The sequence below is a fragment of the Diceros bicornis genome, chromosome 8 (genome assembly GCF_020826845.1).
Source record: "Diceros bicornis minor isolate mBicDic1 chromosome 8, mDicBic1.mat.cur, whole genome shotgun sequence".
Taxonomy (NCBI): Eukaryota; Metazoa; Chordata; class Mammalia; order Perissodactyla; family Rhinocerotidae; genus Diceros; species Diceros bicornis.
Genome location: NC_080747.1, coordinates 67,911,480 through 67,931,342, shown reverse-complemented (window position 1 = coordinate 67,931,342; position 19,863 = coordinate 67,911,480). Strand labels below are relative to the sequence as shown.

At 38.4% G+C, this 19,863-nt stretch overlaps 1 protein-coding gene across 1 annotated transcript in view; it reads left to right on the top strand.

Moving 5' to 3' along the window:
- HPSE (heparanase) overlaps positions 1 to 18,214 on the top strand; it is a 34,328-nt gene extending 16,114 nt beyond the window's left edge. The window contains exons 4-12 of the mRNA XM_058546352.1: positions 2,462 to 2,635; positions 4,165 to 4,333; positions 4,634 to 4,681; positions 5,173 to 5,266; positions 5,950 to 6,056; positions 7,149 to 7,263; positions 10,919 to 11,037; positions 12,219 to 12,365; positions 16,621 to 18,214. Of these exons, the coding sequence (XP_058402335.1) occupies positions 2,462 to 2,635; positions 4,165 to 4,333; positions 4,634 to 4,681; positions 5,173 to 5,266; positions 5,950 to 6,056; positions 7,149 to 7,263; positions 10,919 to 11,037; positions 12,219 to 12,365; positions 16,621 to 16,780 (1,133 nt within the window). The 3' untranslated portion in view covers positions 16,781 to 18,214. The remainder of the gene's footprint in view (positions 1 to 2,461; positions 2,636 to 4,164; positions 4,334 to 4,633; positions 4,682 to 5,172; positions 5,267 to 5,949; positions 6,057 to 7,148; positions 7,264 to 10,918; positions 11,038 to 12,218; positions 12,366 to 16,620) is intronic.
- Positions 18,215 to 19,863: the final 1,649 nt, after the last annotated feature.

Sequence of the window (19,863 nt, the reverse complement as noted above, 5' to 3'; positions counted from 1 at the left end):
GCTTTTAATGTCGTTTAGTTTATCTTTATCCCAGGGATCTTTCTACTCTCCCATACAGTAAGAGATAAGAAATTGGATAATGATTGGGAATTGGATAATTAGCTGTGAGTTTTCTTGTTGTTCTTATTTTGAGAAGCGAGTAGGCTGGATAAGTTTTTTTTAAAAAGTGGATTTGAACTCAGAAATATACAGCCCTTATTCTAGGAGGTGTTACTGATTATATTATAGGGAGTGTATAATAGAATTTCAAGCTACATAAATTCCAAGTGCATTTGGAAAAATGAAGAAACAGAGGAAGAGTTGAATAAATACTTGAATGCAAACATTCCATGTTTTTTGAAATGCCTTTGTAAAGGGGCCAGGCAATAACGGTGCTTTATATCTGTAAGGGTTTTTCATGGTTTATAAAGGGTTTTCATGTGTCGTTTCAACCTCTATCTTGTGAGGTAGGAGCATGATGGTGCTAGTTCCAGGATTGAAGATCTGTAGCTGAGACTCATAAGGGGTACAGGGGTCACCTTGATTTGTAAGTGGGAGAGTGGGATCTGGAGCTCAGGTCTCATGATTCCTGATCCAGCACACTTTGTACAATACAATTTTGCAATATGTAAGCCTAAAATACAGTCGTGACTAAGGCAGTCAAGTCACCCCTTTATAACAGGCCCTAGTAATGCCACTGCCATCCGACGACTATGTGATGTTGGGCAGAGCACTTCATTTCTTTGGGTGTCAGTTTCTTCCTAGAAAAATGAGGGTGGAGGTTTGGGGAGGACTCAGTAATCTCAAAGGCTCTGTGCTGTCCACACTGTGGCTCAAGACCCAGTGGAATGCTGGGCCGAGGACTCCGGAGCTTTTCAAACCCTAATGTCTGTAGCTTCTTGATGATCGGCAGTAGCTTTGTGGACATGGGTGACACTACAACAGCTTGCTAGAGTCGTTTCTGCTCCCCCAGCCTTGGTTGGCAGTATTAAATCTGGGATTTCACTGCTGTAGTGATCCAGGCAATTCAGGGTGAAGACTTAGAAACAAAACAAAAACAAAGCCACTTTGAAGGAGAAAGGGTATAAGTTTGCCAGATAGATAGATAGAGGTTTATTTTACACTAGGAGAGTTTCAGAGTGAATTTCTGTTTAACAAAAGACTCAAAATATACATGAAAATCAAAAAGACTTATGCATATGATAACTGATTTAAAGATGACACTCAGGGGCCAGCCTCATGGCGTAGCGGTTAAGTGCTCGTGCTCCGCTGCTGGTGGCCCGGGTTCGGATCCCGGGGGCACACCAATGCACCGCTTGTCAGGCCATGCTGTGGTGGCGTCCCATATAAAGTGGAGGAAGATGGGCACAGATGTTAGCCCAGGGCCAGTCTTCCTCAGCAAAAAGAAGAGGATTGGCATGGATGTTAGCTCAGGGCTGATTTTCCTCACAAAAAACAAAAAAAAAGATGACACTCAAAATTATATTGTTGCCACTCTCAAAAAGTGATTATAGACTAGCTAATGGTTTAAAGAGCTTAGTTCAAAAGTTCCCAAACTTTTATGGCACTTTAGTAGACTCAGTAATTTTTTTCACAGCATACCTAGCCCAAAAAAATACCTAAGAGTTTCAATTACTAAGTTGCTATTAGGTTATTAGGTTATTAGGTCCAAACAACCTGAGAGTAATAGTCTCGTCGTGTCCCACAGATATTGATGTGTTTCCCTTGCAAATTTAAAAGATCCTGCACTGCCACTGTCAGCAGGGCTGCCCAGTTAAATTTGAATTTCAGATAAACGACTTTTTTTGTTTATAATATTGCATAGGACATACACTAAAAATTATTCATTATTTATCTGAAGTTCAAATTTAACTAGATGTCATGTATTTTTATTTACTGAATGTGACAACCGTGTCAGTGAATTCACTGTGTCTCTCCGCGGTGTCTTGGCCCGTAATTTCAAAACCACAACCCTGTAGCCCTAGGCCAATTTTTTAACGTAAAATTCTACTTATTTTAAATTAATAAATCACATACATGAATTTTCAAAAATTTGTTTTAAATATGATTAATTTACCAAAATATTTTGTGCCTGAGTTTGTGAGTAGAGACATTTAGATTATGAAGAATGTGGGTTATGCTGACTAACGACGGTCTGGCCTGTACATGTTGAGCACTGAACCATACAGTGTAGTTTCCCCAATTCACCTGAAGTCACTTGGACAAAATCTGAGTGCCAGACCAAAGCTTCTGGTACCTTCCACGGGACTTGATTCAACAGCTGAAGCAAATGAAGTCACATTGATTTTTTTTTAATTTGTCAGTACAATTTTTTGTCTCATTCATAATTATAGCCACTCATTAGGACTGGAATTCCTTTTATTTAATAACAGAAATAGTAATTCATTATGAAGAGCAAATCTGGAGGCTTCCATCACCATGGTGCCAACCTAACCATTAAATTGCAACATTTTTCCTTTAGGAAGCTCAGTAGATATGCTCTATACCTTTGCAAATTGCTCCGGACTGGACTTGATCTTTGGTCTAAATGCATTACTGCGAACAGCAGATTTGCGGTGGAACAGTTCTAATGCTCAGCTGCTCCTGGACTACTGCTCTTCCAAGAGTTATAACATTTCTTGGGAACTAGGCAATGGTAAGTGCACCTGGGAACATTTCATTAATAAGGAGATTCCCCTTTGGCATAGTTTGTTCCTATTTATGACATTCTTTTTAGTATTAGCAAATAGACTTCTGTCTCTGCACGTTTGTGCCAGTGCTCAACAATGCAACTTTTGGAATTGCTTATGGCAGAAAACTCCTTTATATATCCCAGAACCTATTGCTAATCCTAGATTATGTTACATTTGAGCTGAGAACAACTAGTTGGAACCAGTGACTTCCACAGCTCCCAGGCAAGTTCCCTTGAGATTTTCAGGGTCACTTAAACCTATTATGGTTGGCAGGCTCCACTCAGCAAAACTGTAAAGCGGGCAGTTTGCTTTTACCCTTCCATTCCTTTCTCTATTTCTCAACTTGTCAGTTAATCTCAGTACCCCCATCCCAACCCCCATGATACGCTCAAGCTAGAAGTCCCTGCTATAGAATCCTACCGAGGTCAATTTCCTGATTGTCTCCTTCTTTACTCTTTTTTTGCAAGGAATTTATAAATTCTAACTAAAGTACTAATGATTAGCCACATTCACTCACATTTACACTCACATTCTCACTCACATTTACACATAGCTGGATGCTGAACAACTTTCTACAGCAACCATGTGAATAATAGGTCATCTGAACCCATCCTTACCCATTTCTATACATCCCTCCTTCCCTATTTCTCTGCCTTACCCCTCCCCAGCTCCTTCCACTCCTCAGAGTAAGATAAACCAGTGATGTCAGCATGTTTCCTTCTTCCTTGGGCCCCAATTTGCAAAGAGGTCTGGTTTCCAGGGTGAAGGAGAAGGGAGCAGGGAAGAGCCTGTGCGAGGTGTATTTGGGAGGTGGATTGGACGCTTTCTGTGCCTCCCTCCCATCTCTTCAGCTTTGCTACTTCCAGGCTCATCTACTCAGATAATTTGTGAGTAAACATTCTAAATAAAGCTTTTCATGGTGTTGTAGAAATTAGTTTTTAAAAGTCTTCCCTCCATCCAACTTTTTTCTTTTTGTTTAAAGTAAATAAGGGGCCGACCCCGTGGCTTGGTGGTTAAGTGCGCGCGCTCCGATGCTGGTGGCCCGGGTTCGGATCCCGGGCGCGCACCGAGGCACCACTTCTCCGTCCATCCTGGGGCCGAGTCCCACATGCAGCAACTAGAAGGATGTGCAGCTATGACATGCAACTATCTACTGGGGCTTTGGGGGGAAAAAAATAAATAAAATAAAAATCTTAAAGCAAATTAGGTTATCAAATACTGGATATAGCCTATTTCCCAAATCCATTCATTTAATATCCCTCTTATGAACTTCAAATTGTTTTAATACCCCCTCATACCTCAGTTATATAATTTAAATTTTTGTTTCTCTGGAATATATTCTTTATAACTAGGAGTTTTATTTTTCTTGACTTTAGATTCTGGGTTTTTATAATTTGGAAATGTTTTGTGGCTTTCATATGCTGCTGTTATGTTTGCCTTTAAATAAAAAATTTCTAGGCAAATGATTATTTTGAGAATTGCTGTTTTGCAGAACCTAACAGTTTCTGGAAGAAGGCTGGTATTTTCATCGATGGATTACAGTTAGGAGAAGATTTTATTGAGTTGCATAAACTTCTAGGAAAATTCACTTTCAAAAATGCAAAACTCTATGGTCCTGATGTTGGCCAGCCTCGAGGAAAGACAGTTAAGATGCTGAGGAGGTAAGAGCTGGAAGAAGCAGAACCACTCTTCTTAAAAATAAATTTCTCTCTAGGGGAGAATCCTCAACAGTCCACATGTTATTAAAACAATTTGCTGCCTGACCGGATGGTTTACCAAAAGAGGAAACATTGACTGGCTCAGAATACCAAAGATTTTGGGACAAATGGCACCTATGATAAACTTGTATCAGAATTAGAAAGTTTTGTGTTTGCCTGATCCTAACGTAGTAACCAGCCCATTTCTAGGGAATATATTGTACATATGAGGATTATGATAACATAATAGACTTTTTTTTCCAGCTTCCTGAAGGCTGGGGGAGAAGTGATTGATTCAGTTACATGGCATCAGTAAGTATGTTTCCCGCTCTTAATACTAAGAAAATAATGCTAGCTTTACTTATTACTTACTTTTCAAAACATTATTTCCATTTAACTGCTAATTGACTTCATAGTTTGAATAAGAAACAAATAATGTCTCAAGCAGCACTGTTCTAGAATTTTAATATTAATAAAACAAAGATTTAAACTTATTTTAAATAATGTGGTGGTTCCTACAAGATCAAGGCACACTATCATTTAACCCATGGAACAGACGAGTAGCTAAAACCCACATGCTTGCCAAAGAATGAGTAACCCACAGTACCTGCACTTGTGACTATATCTTCTCAAGACAGAGTAACTGATCCCCTTCCATCCTGGTCTCTCCTTAGTAGGACTGCTGCCTTTTTTAATAATAGGGGAGTGGGAAGAGGTAGAAAGGAGAGCAAGTTTGGCCAATTAACTTAAAAGCAGAAAGTAAAGGTTCATATTTTTTTCTGAATATTTTCTGAATAATTTAGCTACTACTTGAATGGACGAATTGCTACCAAAGAAGATTTTCTAAACCCTGATGTGTTGGACACTTTCATTTTGTCCGTGCAAAAAATTTTCCAGGTAATGGTCTTTTTTTCTTCTTAATGTAAAACCAGAGTCCTTATTTTGTAGTCTAGCTAGTGTGTGTATGTATATACACAGATTTATGTGTTTTTCTACTTTTAGAGAACAGCCACTAGGTCTTATTCACTTTCATTCCCCGTTTAGTGTTGGGTCACGTATGTTGGTTAAAAATTAAAAATACTTTCGGGCTGGCCCAGTGGCGCAAGTGGTTCACTGCGCACGCTCCGCTGCGGCGGCCCGGGTTTCGCCGGTTTGGATCCCGGGCGCGCGCACCGCTGCACCGCTTGGAAAGCCATGCTGTGGTGGTGTCCCATATAAAGTGGAAGAAGATGGGCATGGATGTTAGCCCAAGGCCAGTCTTCCTCAGCAAAAAAAGAGGAGGATTGGCAGATGTTAGGGCTGATCTTCCTCACAAAAAAAAAAAAAAATTAAAACTACTTTCAATAGCCTTTTGGTAGCATTAACTCTGATAGTCCATAAGAATGGGGTTATTTATATTCCTTCCACACCTAGTATTCCAATAAAAGTAAATTGCCCAACACCTAAATGACTGTAAACATATTTTGTAATTATATTGGATGGATGGGTCTGGAAATACAAGGTTTTGAATGTTGTTAATCTTCAGCACCATAATTGGTCAGCTTGTTTGCCATTACCATGGAGACTTTCCTGTTCCGTAGGTTGTTGAGGAGACCAGACCCCACAAGAAGGTTTGGTTAGGAGAAACAAGCTCTGCGTACGGGGGTGGAGCGCCCTTGCTGTCCAACTCCTTTGCGGCTGGCTTTATGTGAGTGAAGTAGCACTCGCCTCAGGGACCGGATGGCAGCATTCTCCTATCCTTCCATTCAGTTGAAATAGCTCGTCAGCCAAAAATTTGATCAAAGATAGTTTCTGTGGCTGAGCCCCAAAATTCGTGCCAGATTTTGCAAGAAAATGGTTTACTAGAGCTTGTTGGACATCTTTAACGCATGTTCCAAATTAATCATTGTGTGAAGGAATTGCTTTAGAAGTTTTGTTCCTTGATAACGGCCCATAAATATGCCAAGGATCCCTTCCTATAAAGAAGTACATTGTAAAAGAGTGCATCTAGAGCCTTGACTCTGAGAAGGACACTTAGTATATGGAGCTCTATTTATATTCCCAAGACGTGTAGAGCCTGAAGTATGAGGTTACACCAGAGGGCCTCCAATGAATTTGAAGATTTACTAAATTACCTCATTATTCAACCACCACAAACTTGATTACTCTAAACAACTGATTTACTTACATTCCGTAGCTCCATTAACACTTTTAATCTATAGTTAGGTATCCTCAGATCAAGACTTATTCTCTTTCCTCTCCTACCCTCATTCTTATAAGTCCAGAATAAAACACAAGTCCTTTATGCTCATGGGGGCATGAGGAGTAGAAAAAGAATGGAGATATTTGTTCTGCAATTCACTAAAGATAGGAAGGGGGAGGTGTTTAGGTGTGATTCTACTTGTTCACAATTTACTACTGCTGACTACAAGCAATGTTTTCTTCAGATCTTACATGGAGCTGGGGCTGGTGGGGGGGGAGTATCTTACAGGATGGAGAATAATTGTCTATAGGAGTGGGCATTTGTCTGCTCTCCTTTGTAGAAGTGGTCTTAGCCTGAAAGGGACTCCTATAGCATATTAATAGTCTTTTAGGATTTGTTATCATGCTGAAGTATGGGAAAAGGTGAAGGGAAGGATAGTCTCCATTCCATTTGAATGACTTATTTATACTTAATACCACTTTTCTGGTTTCCTGTCAATTCCTCCCACATAGATGAATAAATCAGAAAAGTGTATAATTAGAGTTGAGGTATTTTGTTTTCCGAAGCTGAAGGAAGCTGGGCCTCACTGTGTTCCAGGTGGCTGGATAAATTGGGCCTGTCGGCTAGAATGGGCATAGAAGTGGTGATGAGGCAAGTGTTGTTCGGAGCCGGGAACTACCACTTGGTGGATGAAAACTTCGAACCTTTACCTGTAAGTGACCATTATTTTCCTATTTCTGTGAGTAGATTAGAATGTACTGAGGGCCCCTGTATTAACCTCCTATGAACAGTCACTCCTCTCAATAAATTCAATGCTCTCAGTAAATAGCCAAACCACGGAATGGTGAATTGGAAGACACCTTAGAGATCATCCATTCTAACATTTTTGTGTCTCAAGAAAAGAAATTGAGACCCAGGAATAACTTTTTTGGTGCCATTTGGGGCATGATGTGGGATTTTTTTTTTTAAAGGGGTAATTTGAAATTTTATGATTCAAGTTTACAAGATAAACTTGGATCAAAAAGTGTTTTGTGGGCTGGCCCCACAGCCTAGTGGTTAAGTTTGGCGCACTCCACTTCCACAACAGGTTCAGTTCCTGGCGCGGACCTACACCCTTTGCTGGCGGCCACGCTGTGGCAGCGACCTACATACGAAATAGAGGAAGACTGGCACAGATGTTAGCTCAGGGTGACTCTTCCTCAGCAAAAAAAAAAAATGTTTCGCAAAGTAAATCAAAGTTAAAATTGCCTACAGTATCCAAAGCTTCAAAACTTTTTTATGTCATGAAATCATACTTTATTTAACTTGAAGATAAGCCAGTACCGTATATTTGTTGAAAAATCTCACTCTAGGGCTGGCCTGGTGGCATAGTGATTAAGTTCAAGTGCTCCGCTTCGGCTGCCTAAAGTTCGCAGGTTTGAATCCTGGGTGAGGACTTATGCACTTCTTATCAAGCCATGCTGTGGTGGCATCCCACATACAAAATAGAGGAGGATGGGCACAGATGTTAGCTCAGGACCAATCTTCCTCAGCCAAAAAAAAAAAAATCTCACTCTAAGAATTTGCTATTTTGTTAATACTCTATAAGATGTTTATGAATAAAATCTTATTTCCACCCTACCTCCAACTGCATCTGGTGCCAAATCAGGAAATTTAACCTTTCTATCCAAAAAGCTACCTGGAAGCTATATATGTCTAAAAATTGGGATAGTATTGTTATAGCCCTGACAAGTATGACCTTGATTTTTATGGTCTAAAATGGCATTTGAGGATATCCATTTTCTAAGAATAAGTCCTAAGGGAATTATTTGAATATTGTAGGAAAGCTAAGAAAGTTTGCAAAAAGCACATGCCAAAATATGCTAGGCTTTTGTGGTCTGAAGGTAGATTTCCCAACAAAATTGCTTTTAATCTACAGTGGTCCAAGCTCATGGAGTACACTGTTCATAACTGCTAGAAAATTCTTAGAAAAATGACTTTGCACAAAATGGAATCTATCTTCTTCAAGTATATTATGAGTCATCTATAGAGTTAAACCAAACATGATAATTTCACTAAACAAATAGCCAAAATCTACTGCTGGCCCTTTCTTAAATGGACCTCGAGCAAGGGAGGTAAATAAATAGCTTCTACAAAATTCACTTTGAGTACAATGTCTAGAAATTAGCCAGCTTATCCTGTCACTCTCCATAAATAGTACCAGCTATTTATTGTGTTATCTAAATCTTCTCAATGCCCAAACATAAACCTTTGACTTAAGAACCCTTTGTATACGCACTAAATATACTTTTTCCTGAAGGTCACAGTCAGCTAGAAAAACTTGAAAGAGTGAATGGTACCCTTGAAGCCTGCAGGATCCAGGGGAACAGGCCTTAAACCCATGTACATGTCTGTTTTCTTATTTGATTTGCATAACAATCCTGGAAGGTGGCAAGGCAGGTATCTTAGATCCATTTTTCAGATGAGAAAGTTCAAATTGAGACGAGGTTGCATGATTTGCTGGAGGTTACACATTTGTCCCACATTACTCTAAAGAATCCCATACAAATCCCGGCTCTGAGGCCTGACTGCTTTCTACCCTCCCAGTTACTGAACCATGATAAAGTCACTTCTCCTCTGAAAACATTTAATTGGTTCTGCTCTTGTGTCCAGTGAAAAAGTTGAATTTAAGCAGAGAAGCAAAAGCTGTTTCCCTGTGAAGTCTACCTTACCTCTGCTCAAAAAGGAAGAGTTGGAGTAGGTATTGAGTGGGTTTAAAAAAAACAAACAACTTTTTATTATGGAAAATTTCAAAGTAGAGAGAAAAGTATATGAATCTCCAATCTTGTTTAATCCATAATCCTACCCACTCCTCACCTCCCCACTACTGGATTACTTTGAAGCAAATCTCAGATATATCACTTTATCTGTAAGTACTTTAGTATGTATCTCCTTTGTAAAAGCATAACAAAATATGATTATCATACTTTAAAATATTAACAGGGCCAGCCTCGGTGGCCTAGTGGTTAAGTTCAGTGTGCTCCGCTTCGGCAACCCAGGTTCAGTTCTCAGGCGCAGACCTACACCACTCGTCTGTCAGTGGCCATGCTGTGGCAGCAGCTCACATACAAAAAGAGGAAGATTGGCAGCAGATCTTAGCTCAGGGCAAATCTTCCTCAGCAAAAATAATAATAATAATAATAATTTCTCAATATCATCAAATATTTAGTCAGTGTTTCACATTTTCCTTATTTAATAGTTGGTATATTCACATCAGAATCCAAACAAGGCCCATATATTGCATTTGATATATCTCTTAAGGCTGTTCATCTTTAAGTTCCCCCTCTCTCTCTTTTTTTGTCTTTTGAAATTTATTAATTAAAGAATCCAAGTAATTTGTTCCATAGTGTTTCCCACCTTCTGGATGTTGCTAAATTCATTCCTGTGGTATCATTTAGCATGTTCCTCTGTCCCTGTATTTTCTGTAAACTGGTAGTTAGGCTTAGAGGCTTGAGCTTATTTAGACTTTTGGTTTTTGTTTTGTTTCGCAGGAATTCTTTATAGATGATGTTGTGTGCTTCCATCAAGAGACACATAATGACTGGTCGTCTCTCTTTTTCTGACCTTGACAGCTAGCAATGATGGCTGCCTAATCTGTTACTTTACCGAGGTGGAGGGTGGGGGGGCGGTGTAAGGTTTTAAAGGAAATTGTTTTAGTCTCTTAAACAAACAAAAGGTTTTTGTTTTTTGCAATTTTTTTTTTGAGGAAGATTGGCCCTGTGCAAACATCTATTGCCAATCTTCCTCTTCGTTCTATTTTTTCTCCCCAAAGCCCCAGTACGTAGTTGTGTATCATAGTTGTAGAGTTGTAGCTTTTCTGTATGGGATACCACCTCAGCAGGGCTTGATGAGCGGTGAGGAGGTCCGCACCCAGGATCTGAACCAGTGAACCCCGGGCCGCCAAAGTGGAATGTGCAAACTTAACCACCACACCATCATGCCAGCCCCAAAAGTTTTATTTTTAAAACTTGTCTGTGTGTTTGTATCTAAAAGTTTTGCTTTGAGCTTCACTTTGAATTCTTGGAGATAGACAACAAATATTTACACTCTCTCTGAGCAATGAGTTACATTCTTGAGACAAATCTCCCAGCAGGCATGGCCCTCTGAATTATGGAAACTAAGTCCTCCAATGATAAAAAGCAGCAAATGAGATATTACCTTCAGATTCATGGTGGTGACACAGACCAAAAGATGAATCCTCTTTAAATACCACTAGGATAACAGTCACACTCTTTGTAGATAGCTGTTTGCTTGACACAGTTTTTGTTAAATAAAAAAACAAGTAAAGATCTATTTTTGTCCCTTCTTTCCTCAACCACCACAACTAGGATTATTGGCTCTCTCTTCTGTTCAAGAAACTGGTGGGCACCAATGTTTTAATGGCAAGAGTGAAAAGTCCAGAGAGAAACAAACTTCGAGTATACCTTCATTGCACAAACATCAACCAGTAAGTGTGTAACACACCCTTTACCAATCAACAACTTTTACTTAGTAAGCACATAACATCCTATTCTAACACCCTGTTGTCCTCTCTCTATGGTAGGTCTAAGGTGTGGCATTGTTCTATATTTTTTTTGTATTCATAGTGATATGGTACCAGAGTCTAGCTAAAAAAATAGCTTAAATATAGGCATTTGCAGTCCAGCAAAGATTTGTACAATGATTTTACTTGTCATAATCCATAATGGAAAAATATGCAAATTTAAATAAATAAAGAATAGTATAAATGTAAGAACATAACTATTTTTAAATGAATGGTTAATTCATTGAATGACTATGAGTAAATATAAAAATGAATATAAATTCAGATTAATGAATAATTATTTGAATATACCTATCCCCTTGTATCATATCTGATAAATTTAATAAGGAAGAAAAAGAATTAAAAGAAGGACAGCAATAACAACAACAATCTTCTTTTCAAAAGTTTCAACCCAATTTCTGGAGTTGAGAGGTCATAGAGATTTTTGTAGTCCAGTACTCTGGCCTTAGGTGGCAAAAAATGTTCCTAAATCTCAGAGATTTTTCTCTTCTTCTCAGTTTCAATGTGTCCTTCCTCATAGGATGATACTAAAATACTAATTTTAGCCAGGAAAGCCACCCATCACTTCCAATTTCTAGTGAGTGGGATCCTATGGATAGTGAGGATCCTATGGATCCTCACTGGGAAGAAGTGGGGGCCTGGTTTGGATGCATAAATTCTGAAAAGTGTCAATAGATTTAATTTTCTTCTTTATCTCAGTCTTTCATAAGGCTAGAAAAAGCCCCTGTTTATATGGTTTATAATTTTAGTTCACATGAACCCACAACATTTACGTGTTACCATTTAGCCTTCCTGTGTTTAAATATGGATGGGCCAACTGGCTTCCTAACAACTCAGCTGGCAAAGCAGCAAAGATCTCAGAATGCTCCAGCGTAGAAAATGGTAGCGTGAAGAGCAATATTTTTAATTGTTTTCAAAATAGGACCACATCAGTGGTCTAACATTTTCACAAAAGGAAGGGTACAAAGAGGGCCTGTCGTCATTCTAGACACTAATACTTAGTATCCATGAGTATATTTGTAATCAAGTTTTTAATTGCTTAAATTGGATAGATATTTTTATTGATTTAATCTATTTGCCTTTAGCCCAAGGTATAAAGAAGGAGACTTAACTCTGTATGCCTTAAACCTCCATAATGTCACCAAGTACTTGCAGTTACCACATCATTTATTTCGCAAGCAAGTGGACAAATACCTCATAAAACCTTCAGGACCTGAGGGGTTACTTTCCAAGTGAGTAATTTTTCTTGTTCATTTCAAACTTTCACCAAATTTATTGGTGTTTATTAGAATAGAGAGTGTTGATAGGGAGCAAAAAAAAGTCAACTATTTCAAGTTCTAACTATTCTTAATATTCAGGAAGTTTATATATGAATACAAGTTAATACAAGTATAATACTCTGAGAGTCCAAAGCAGAAGGATAGGAACAGAAAGTAGCAATTATCTCAGGGAAGAGTTTACATTTCAAAACAAACAGCCTAATATATCCAGATCTACTCAATGCATTCAGATTATTTGTTCTAAAAATACATAATTCTTGGTAACACAGTCACTAAAGCAAAGCATATGTGATTGCCATATAAAGGCATAGCAGTTGGTGTAAAATCTCATACCACGTGAGCTGGGTGTGATCCTCTTACAGCATTACTTTTTTTATTGGTTAGAGTAAGCAAAAAAACTAGCCAGAAATGTACCTTTTAGGTGAATTATCTGAAGTTGGTTCTAATACATTTTGATTTAAAAGCCAGTCATTGAATGTGTCTTATGAAAGACCATATTCCACAAAATACCCAAGAATGCCTACGAGCCTTGCAGAGTTAGACACACAAATATTGTACGATTTCTGTCCAATGTGTGTTGGAAGGAGCTCTTTTCATCATGACCATTCTTACATTGGAGGATAAAAAATGAGGAGTTTACAAAATTCTCACCATTTCTTGCCATCTTGGCAAATGCTATATGAGTGCTGTTTTCAGTAACAATTAGCATCAGAACCTGAAAAAGCACAGTAAGTGTGCTTTCTCAAAAGTCCTATCCCCCATTGACAGCATTATTAACGCTAGGCACCATGCCTTTATTTTTACCCTCTGCTTTATTTTACTATGACTATAATCATACAACCTCTGATGGGAAAAAGGGAGGGGGAATCCACAAGTTTTCCCAGTATCTTTCAATACACCGCCTTTGTAGATATTTTTAATGAGCTGAATGTTTTATAGAATACCTCGATTTACTTACCCATTTTCCTACTGTTTAAACCTTTTTTTCCTGTTGTAAATAATGTATATTTGGGTAACAGATACTTTATCTGTGTTCTGACCCTTTTTGAAGTGGGTATTTTTAGCATGTTTGTATCTGATGCTGATAAGAGAAAAGCTTTTCTGAAGTAATTGAATAATAGTTGTAGAGTTGGACATGCCTTAAGAGATCATTTTAGTCCAACCTTAGATGGGTATCTAAGGCCATTCGGCTGTTTGACTCCTCCTCTGCTAGAACTTGCAGCCTCTCCTGGCGACTGTTCTCTCTGGCAGGATAGAGTGAGCTTCTCTGTGCCTTTCATCGGCTGCTCTTAGATCTGTTCTCTAGAGCAGAGGCTGGAAATTACACCTCACGCCTGTTGACATGTGGGTTTAGAGGATTTTTTTTCTCTTTTTCTGGTAGGCGAGGTTGGCATGCACTCTGGGTTAATTTTTTGTTTTAATTATTTGTTAACACTTAAAAATTGACAACTACTAAAATATCTGCATTTCTAGCTTTTCTTTAAAAATGGATACCCAGGCTTGTTTTCCCAATTAGATGGAGTTGAACTGGGGTTGTTTACTTTAGACGAGTCATCAGCTTTTTAGAACACCTTAGTCCCCATGAGACCCTGTTGTCCTATGCCTGTCTCCCTGCACTTACATATGTATCTTTCTTGGCCTTTGTGGGCATTTATTTGCTCCCTTAGTCTGGAGCAATGCTGAATACCTCACTTCTCCGGAAAGACACTCAAATACTTAAAGGACAATTGGATTGTCTTCTTTCCAGGCTAAATACACCCAATTTCTTCAACAATCTTCTCTTAGTTGTATTTATCAGCTGTTACATTCTGATCACACATTTCATACTTTCTAATTGGAAAAGTGGTGAAACTATAGATAATGTTTTACTACCCTAATTTCTCTTTGATGAGTATATATTAATTATACTTTTCTCTCTTTAAAATGTTGCAAAGTATCCCAGGTAAGTTTGATGAGTGCACAGTCTGCACACTTGCTCATGTTAATGACCTCTTGGTTAAACAATGATCCCCTTGTGAAAATTATTTTTTACTTGAACAACTTGTGTAGTGCCTGTAGAAGGTCCTGCATAGTAAGTACTTAATAAATATTTGAGCGAATATCTTTAATATGAAAGCAGTATTTTATATTTATGCCAGATAAATTTTGCCCAGCATCCCCAATTCTACCCAATCTGTTGCTTGCTAATTCCTTCTGGCTCCATTTCATCTGAAACTTGACAAGCGTGTCTTCTCTTTCCTGTCATGATGTTACTGACTTCAAAATGTGAAACAAGATACTACCCTCACATAAAGCACTATCCCCCTTGCCCAGCCTGCTGCGGAAATAATCAGCATGCTCTAAGCTTACACTTAATGCATTGACAGCATCCTTTAGCTATATTTATAGCTGATTAAACCATACAGCCAGATGATAGTAGGTATTATCTTGCGCATGTTCATCATCTTAACTCACAGCAGCATTAATTTATAATGATCACATTAACTTTTAAACTGTGTGGCATTTCCTAAAGCATTTCTGAATTTTTTGTGTGTACCCTTGTAAATGGTTCTCAATTTCATGCAGAACAGCTCTTACCGCTGTCATTTAGAGACGTTTTCAAGGCTTCTCTTTGTCTGTGGTTTCCTGGTGATGGTCATGGCATTTCCTCCCCACACCACCTAAAAACTGATGTGATGTAGGCGCTAAAACAAACCTCAAGTGCGTGTGGACTGTGTGTAACTGCAGTGTGGGCTTGTTAGCCTGCAGCTCCATCAGGGTTATCTCATTAAGTCTTTAGGTACAGAGCCCAGAGTTGGGCATCTAACCAAGGTTAAATGGAAACCAGTTTTTATGTTGACTGATTCTTAGCGAGGACAGAGTGGGAGAGATCTTTAAAAATGAAAACTTTATAATAATGCTAAATTGGAAACAACCAAATGTCTAACATTGGACAATTAAGTAAATAAACTAATATGCTCTCACAATGGAATTCTTTGCGGCCATTAAAATGATGTAGTGGATGAATGTTTAATGGTGTGAGCAAAGGTTAGGCTGTGTTACGGGACAAAAATTAAGTTTTAAGAGACTGTGTACTGTATGCTCACTTTTGTTTAAATGAAAATAGGTGTATATATACATACATAGAAAAGAGATGAATATACATCAAAATGTTAAAAATCGTTATGATGAGTTACATTACTTTTGTTATATTTATTTATCTGAATAATAATGATGATGAGATAATACTTTTACATGCTTACTATATGCAAGGCACTGTTTTAAGTGTTCTACATATATGACATACATACAACTGATATTAACTAATCTAAATTTTCAACAATAAAAAACTTGTTCATAATATAAAAAGCATTTGAGAAAAAACAGTAGAGATATAAGCATCGTTTGGAATTATGAAAGTAACTATCAGTAGAACTAAAAGCAGACTAAAGCTTTTCTTTATAAGCTCTTGTTTATATTGGATTTGTTGCTGTGAGCATGTATTAATGTGACTTAAATAATAATAAATATGCATATGAAATAATACTTGTCCTTAAATTTTTTTTTCCATTTTTGATTCAAATTTGAATTAGAATTCCAACAGTAAAATGCAAAGAAAATATAAATTTTTTAGAATCTGTGGTTTAGCCAAACAAAATCATTTCTATTTCACCACAGCAGTATACATGCTACCAAAATATCTTAACGATATAGGAAAATGAGTGCATCATCCCCCCTTCTGGGGGAATGGGCATTAGAGGGTTTATGGGCACAGTTACAAGTGGGAAATTTCACTGACTGTCATTTTTTAAGTTAAATTTGTGAAATTTACATTCCATTCTATATATCTATTTGCTTTATATAAAAATATTTTTAACTATTTACCATCAAATAAAATTCCAGAAGATATGTCATGTTTACCCTTTTTATCCCTCCATCATGTTGCCTAGTATAGGATACGTGTGTTCCATTTTCTGTAAAGGGACCTATAGTAAATATTTCAGGTTTTGCAGGCCATGTGGTCTCTGTCACAACTACTCAACTCTGCCAGTGTAGCTCAAAAATCATCTATGTCAAATACCTAACTGATTATAGTGTTGAAATACAAGTTATATAATATAAGCTGCCACAAAAAATTTTTTTGGTCTTAAAAAGGTCTCCCAACTTTTGTAGAGTGGATGGAGCATGCACAACTTGGCTAACTTGGATGTATCTTTCCTCTTTGCAGATCTGTCCAACTCAACGGTCAAACTCTGAAAATGGTGGATGACCAAACCCTGCCAGCTTTGACAGAGAAGCCTCTCCGCCCAGGAAGTTCACTGGGCTTGCCAGCTTTCTCATACGGGTTTTTTGTGATCAGAAATGCCAAAGTTACTGCTTGCATCTGAAAATGAAAAGCATACACTAGCCCTGAGATTGCATTTTTCAAGTGTACCGACAAGAGGAAAGCAAAACTCAAGCTATAGGAAACCAAGCAGATACATTACGGATCAACCAGTGGGAGCTTTAGGGACCCTGGGACACTCAGTGCCAGATTCAGCACGGGAGAGTAGAGCACTGCTGATAACAATACCTTGTGCCAAACACTGTGCTTAGTTCTTTGCATGTACTGGTTTTATTTAAGGTTATGAAAAATGTATATGAATGCTTCTGATACAGCCAGGAGGCAAGTAAGTGAAGGATATATTATTAGTTGTAAAAAGGTGCTTAGTTGTTTTTATTTTTAAAAGCAGTTATTAGAAGATTATTGGATTCTTACTCTATACGCTATTTCTACGGGCTCCCATCAGAAAAAGTTTACTGCCACCACCTTCAAATTGTCTGTGAAAGAGAGACGATCCCTTTGCACCTTAACAGAGAGCTAGATTCAGCTGCTGCTTCTGTTCTATCTGTTCTGTTTGTCTTTGTCAGCAATACTGTGTAGAGGACAGATGGTTAGATGTGCAAGTATAAAAAAAGATTAATGACAATTCAGAGGGAAGGGATTACGTAAACTTTAAATGAAATAATAAAATGACAGTAAGTAAAATTGATTTACCAAGAGGAGAAAGTTTAATTCAATACATTATAGCCATCTGTAAATGTTTGCTTTTAATCTACCTTTAGCTCTTGTTTTAGTTGGGAAGCTTTTGGCTGCAAGTAAGAGAAAACCTTGATTCAAATGGCTTAAACAATAAGAACATTTATAATCTCACATGACAAGAAGGTAAAGTGGGCGGGGTCCACAACTCAGTATGTCACCAAGGAACCAGGTTCTTTCCATCTCTCTGCTCTGTCACCTTTAGTGTTGGCTTCATTCTTAACCTGGTGCCACGATGGCTGTAGGTATTCCATGGACCCATTCAGACCTGGCAGCAGCCAAAGAAAGAAGATGAGTAACTTTTTCTTCATAGACTTGAAGAACCCTTTCTCAGAGGTTCTCTCAGCAAACCTGTCCTCATGTCTCCTCATGTCTTATGGTCAGGAATGGGTCATGTGGCCATTCTCCCCAACTACTGCCAACAACAGTGAGATTCCTCTAATGGTCTCCTACCAATCTTTTGGAACAGAGAGGGTGTTGGGAAGTCCATGGCGCTGACCACTACAGTTCTGTGCTTTTTATCAATGACAGAATATATTATTTTCTCCCGTATCTTAATTTTTAGAAATATAATCCTCTTTATATTTATGCCCACTATGAATATTGTCTCAATTAAATTTAAGTCCATTTATAAGGAGCTAAAGCTGGAACTTAAAGTTTGGATGCTTCAATACCCTTAAATTTTATATGTAAGTGGTTTTTGTATTTTCACACTTAAAATAAATCAGTTTTTATAACTTCAGTACAGCATGATTTTTTTAATAAGGCTTAAACCTGCAGATCCCTACATTTGCAAGCCTTGCTTTCCTTCACTGCTTTGTTTATACCTCCTGCCTTTATTTGTTCTTTTAGTCTCTCCAATACCAGAAGAGTTGACTCTGAAGAAAAGAGATCATCAGGCACAAATATGATTTCTTACCTCATCATGTAGATTCAATCAAGATCAAAGTCCTGTCCTGTCTATTTTTCTTTTCCGTGTCCCCTCTGCCACTTAATAAATTCAAGGCCTAATTTCTAACTTGTATAATAATAATAATCTCCTAATTGTTCTCCCTGACTTTGTTTAAAATTCATAAATGGATCCCCATTTCTTTTATATATATGACTTCTATTAAGGAATTGGCTCATGTGGTTATGCGGGCTGGCAAGTCCAAAATCTGCAGAGTAGGCCAGCAGGCTGGAGACCTAGGAAAGAGCCAATGTTGCAGTTCAAGTCTTAAGGCCATTTGCTGGCGGAATTCCTTCTTGCTTGAGGGAGTTCAGTCTTCTGTTCTATTCAGGACTTCAACTGATTGGATGAGGCCCACCTACATTATAGAGGGCAATTTGCTTTACTCAAAGTCCACCAATTTAAGTGTTAATCTCATCCAAAAACATCTTCACAGAAACACCCAGAGCAATGATTGACCAAATATCTGGGCATCATAGCCCAGCCAAAGTGACACATAAAATTAACCATCTCAGTTCGTATGGATAATAAGGTTAAAAAAGCGAACAGAGGCCCTTCTCCCAGGGACTCATGATCCAGAGTGAGGAATCAGAGCCTTGAAGGTCCTTTTAGAGATAATCCAGTCTCTGCTTTTTCTAAAGAGTTTACAACAGATGAGCACCTTGCCCAAGAGCGTACAGTGCCTGGCAATAGAGTCTAGAGGGGACGCCTGAAAGTTGGGGCTTCACTATATGACTGTTCTATTGTACTATAAATTAACAGAGTGACATTTGAGTACTCCTCTCAGTCTCCTGCACATTTTAATTGGCCCACTTTTCTTGGGATCACATTGCCTCTGGGCAGGGCCAACATCATGGGTGTGACATGTGCAGTCACTCAGGACCCCATGCTCAGAAGGACCTCATACTTGGTTTAATGTCTTGCTATTGCCATTTGGAAATTCTTAATAATTTTTGAATAAGGTGCTCCATATTCTCCTTTTGCATTGGGCCCCACAAGTAATGGAGCTAGTCCAGTCTCTGGGTACTGGATCAAGGATGTCACTGAACATTCAAATCTGAAGTTCATATCCACCCAGTCCTCCCAGTGATGCTGAACCTCTTCATCTCAAGTTCCTGTGCCTGATGCACACTAAGCCAATCACTGAGACATTGGTGCTTGGGATGGAGAAGTGTTGATTGAAATTGGCCAAAATGAGAAGGTGGGAGGAAAGGTTCTCTCAAATCCACCTTAATAAGAGAAGAAACCAGGGGGTTTTAGAGAGCTAAGGGGCTGGGCAGGAGGAGTTTTGGAGAAACAAAGGGACAATCTGTGTTTCTTTCACTCCTGATAAGCCCCTGGGCAATCTGACTTCTGGGTGTCAACAGCAACTGGGGGCTGGTTATCTGGTGATCCTTGAAGGCATTCTCTTTCTTCTGTAAAACAAGCTCATAATTCCTTGT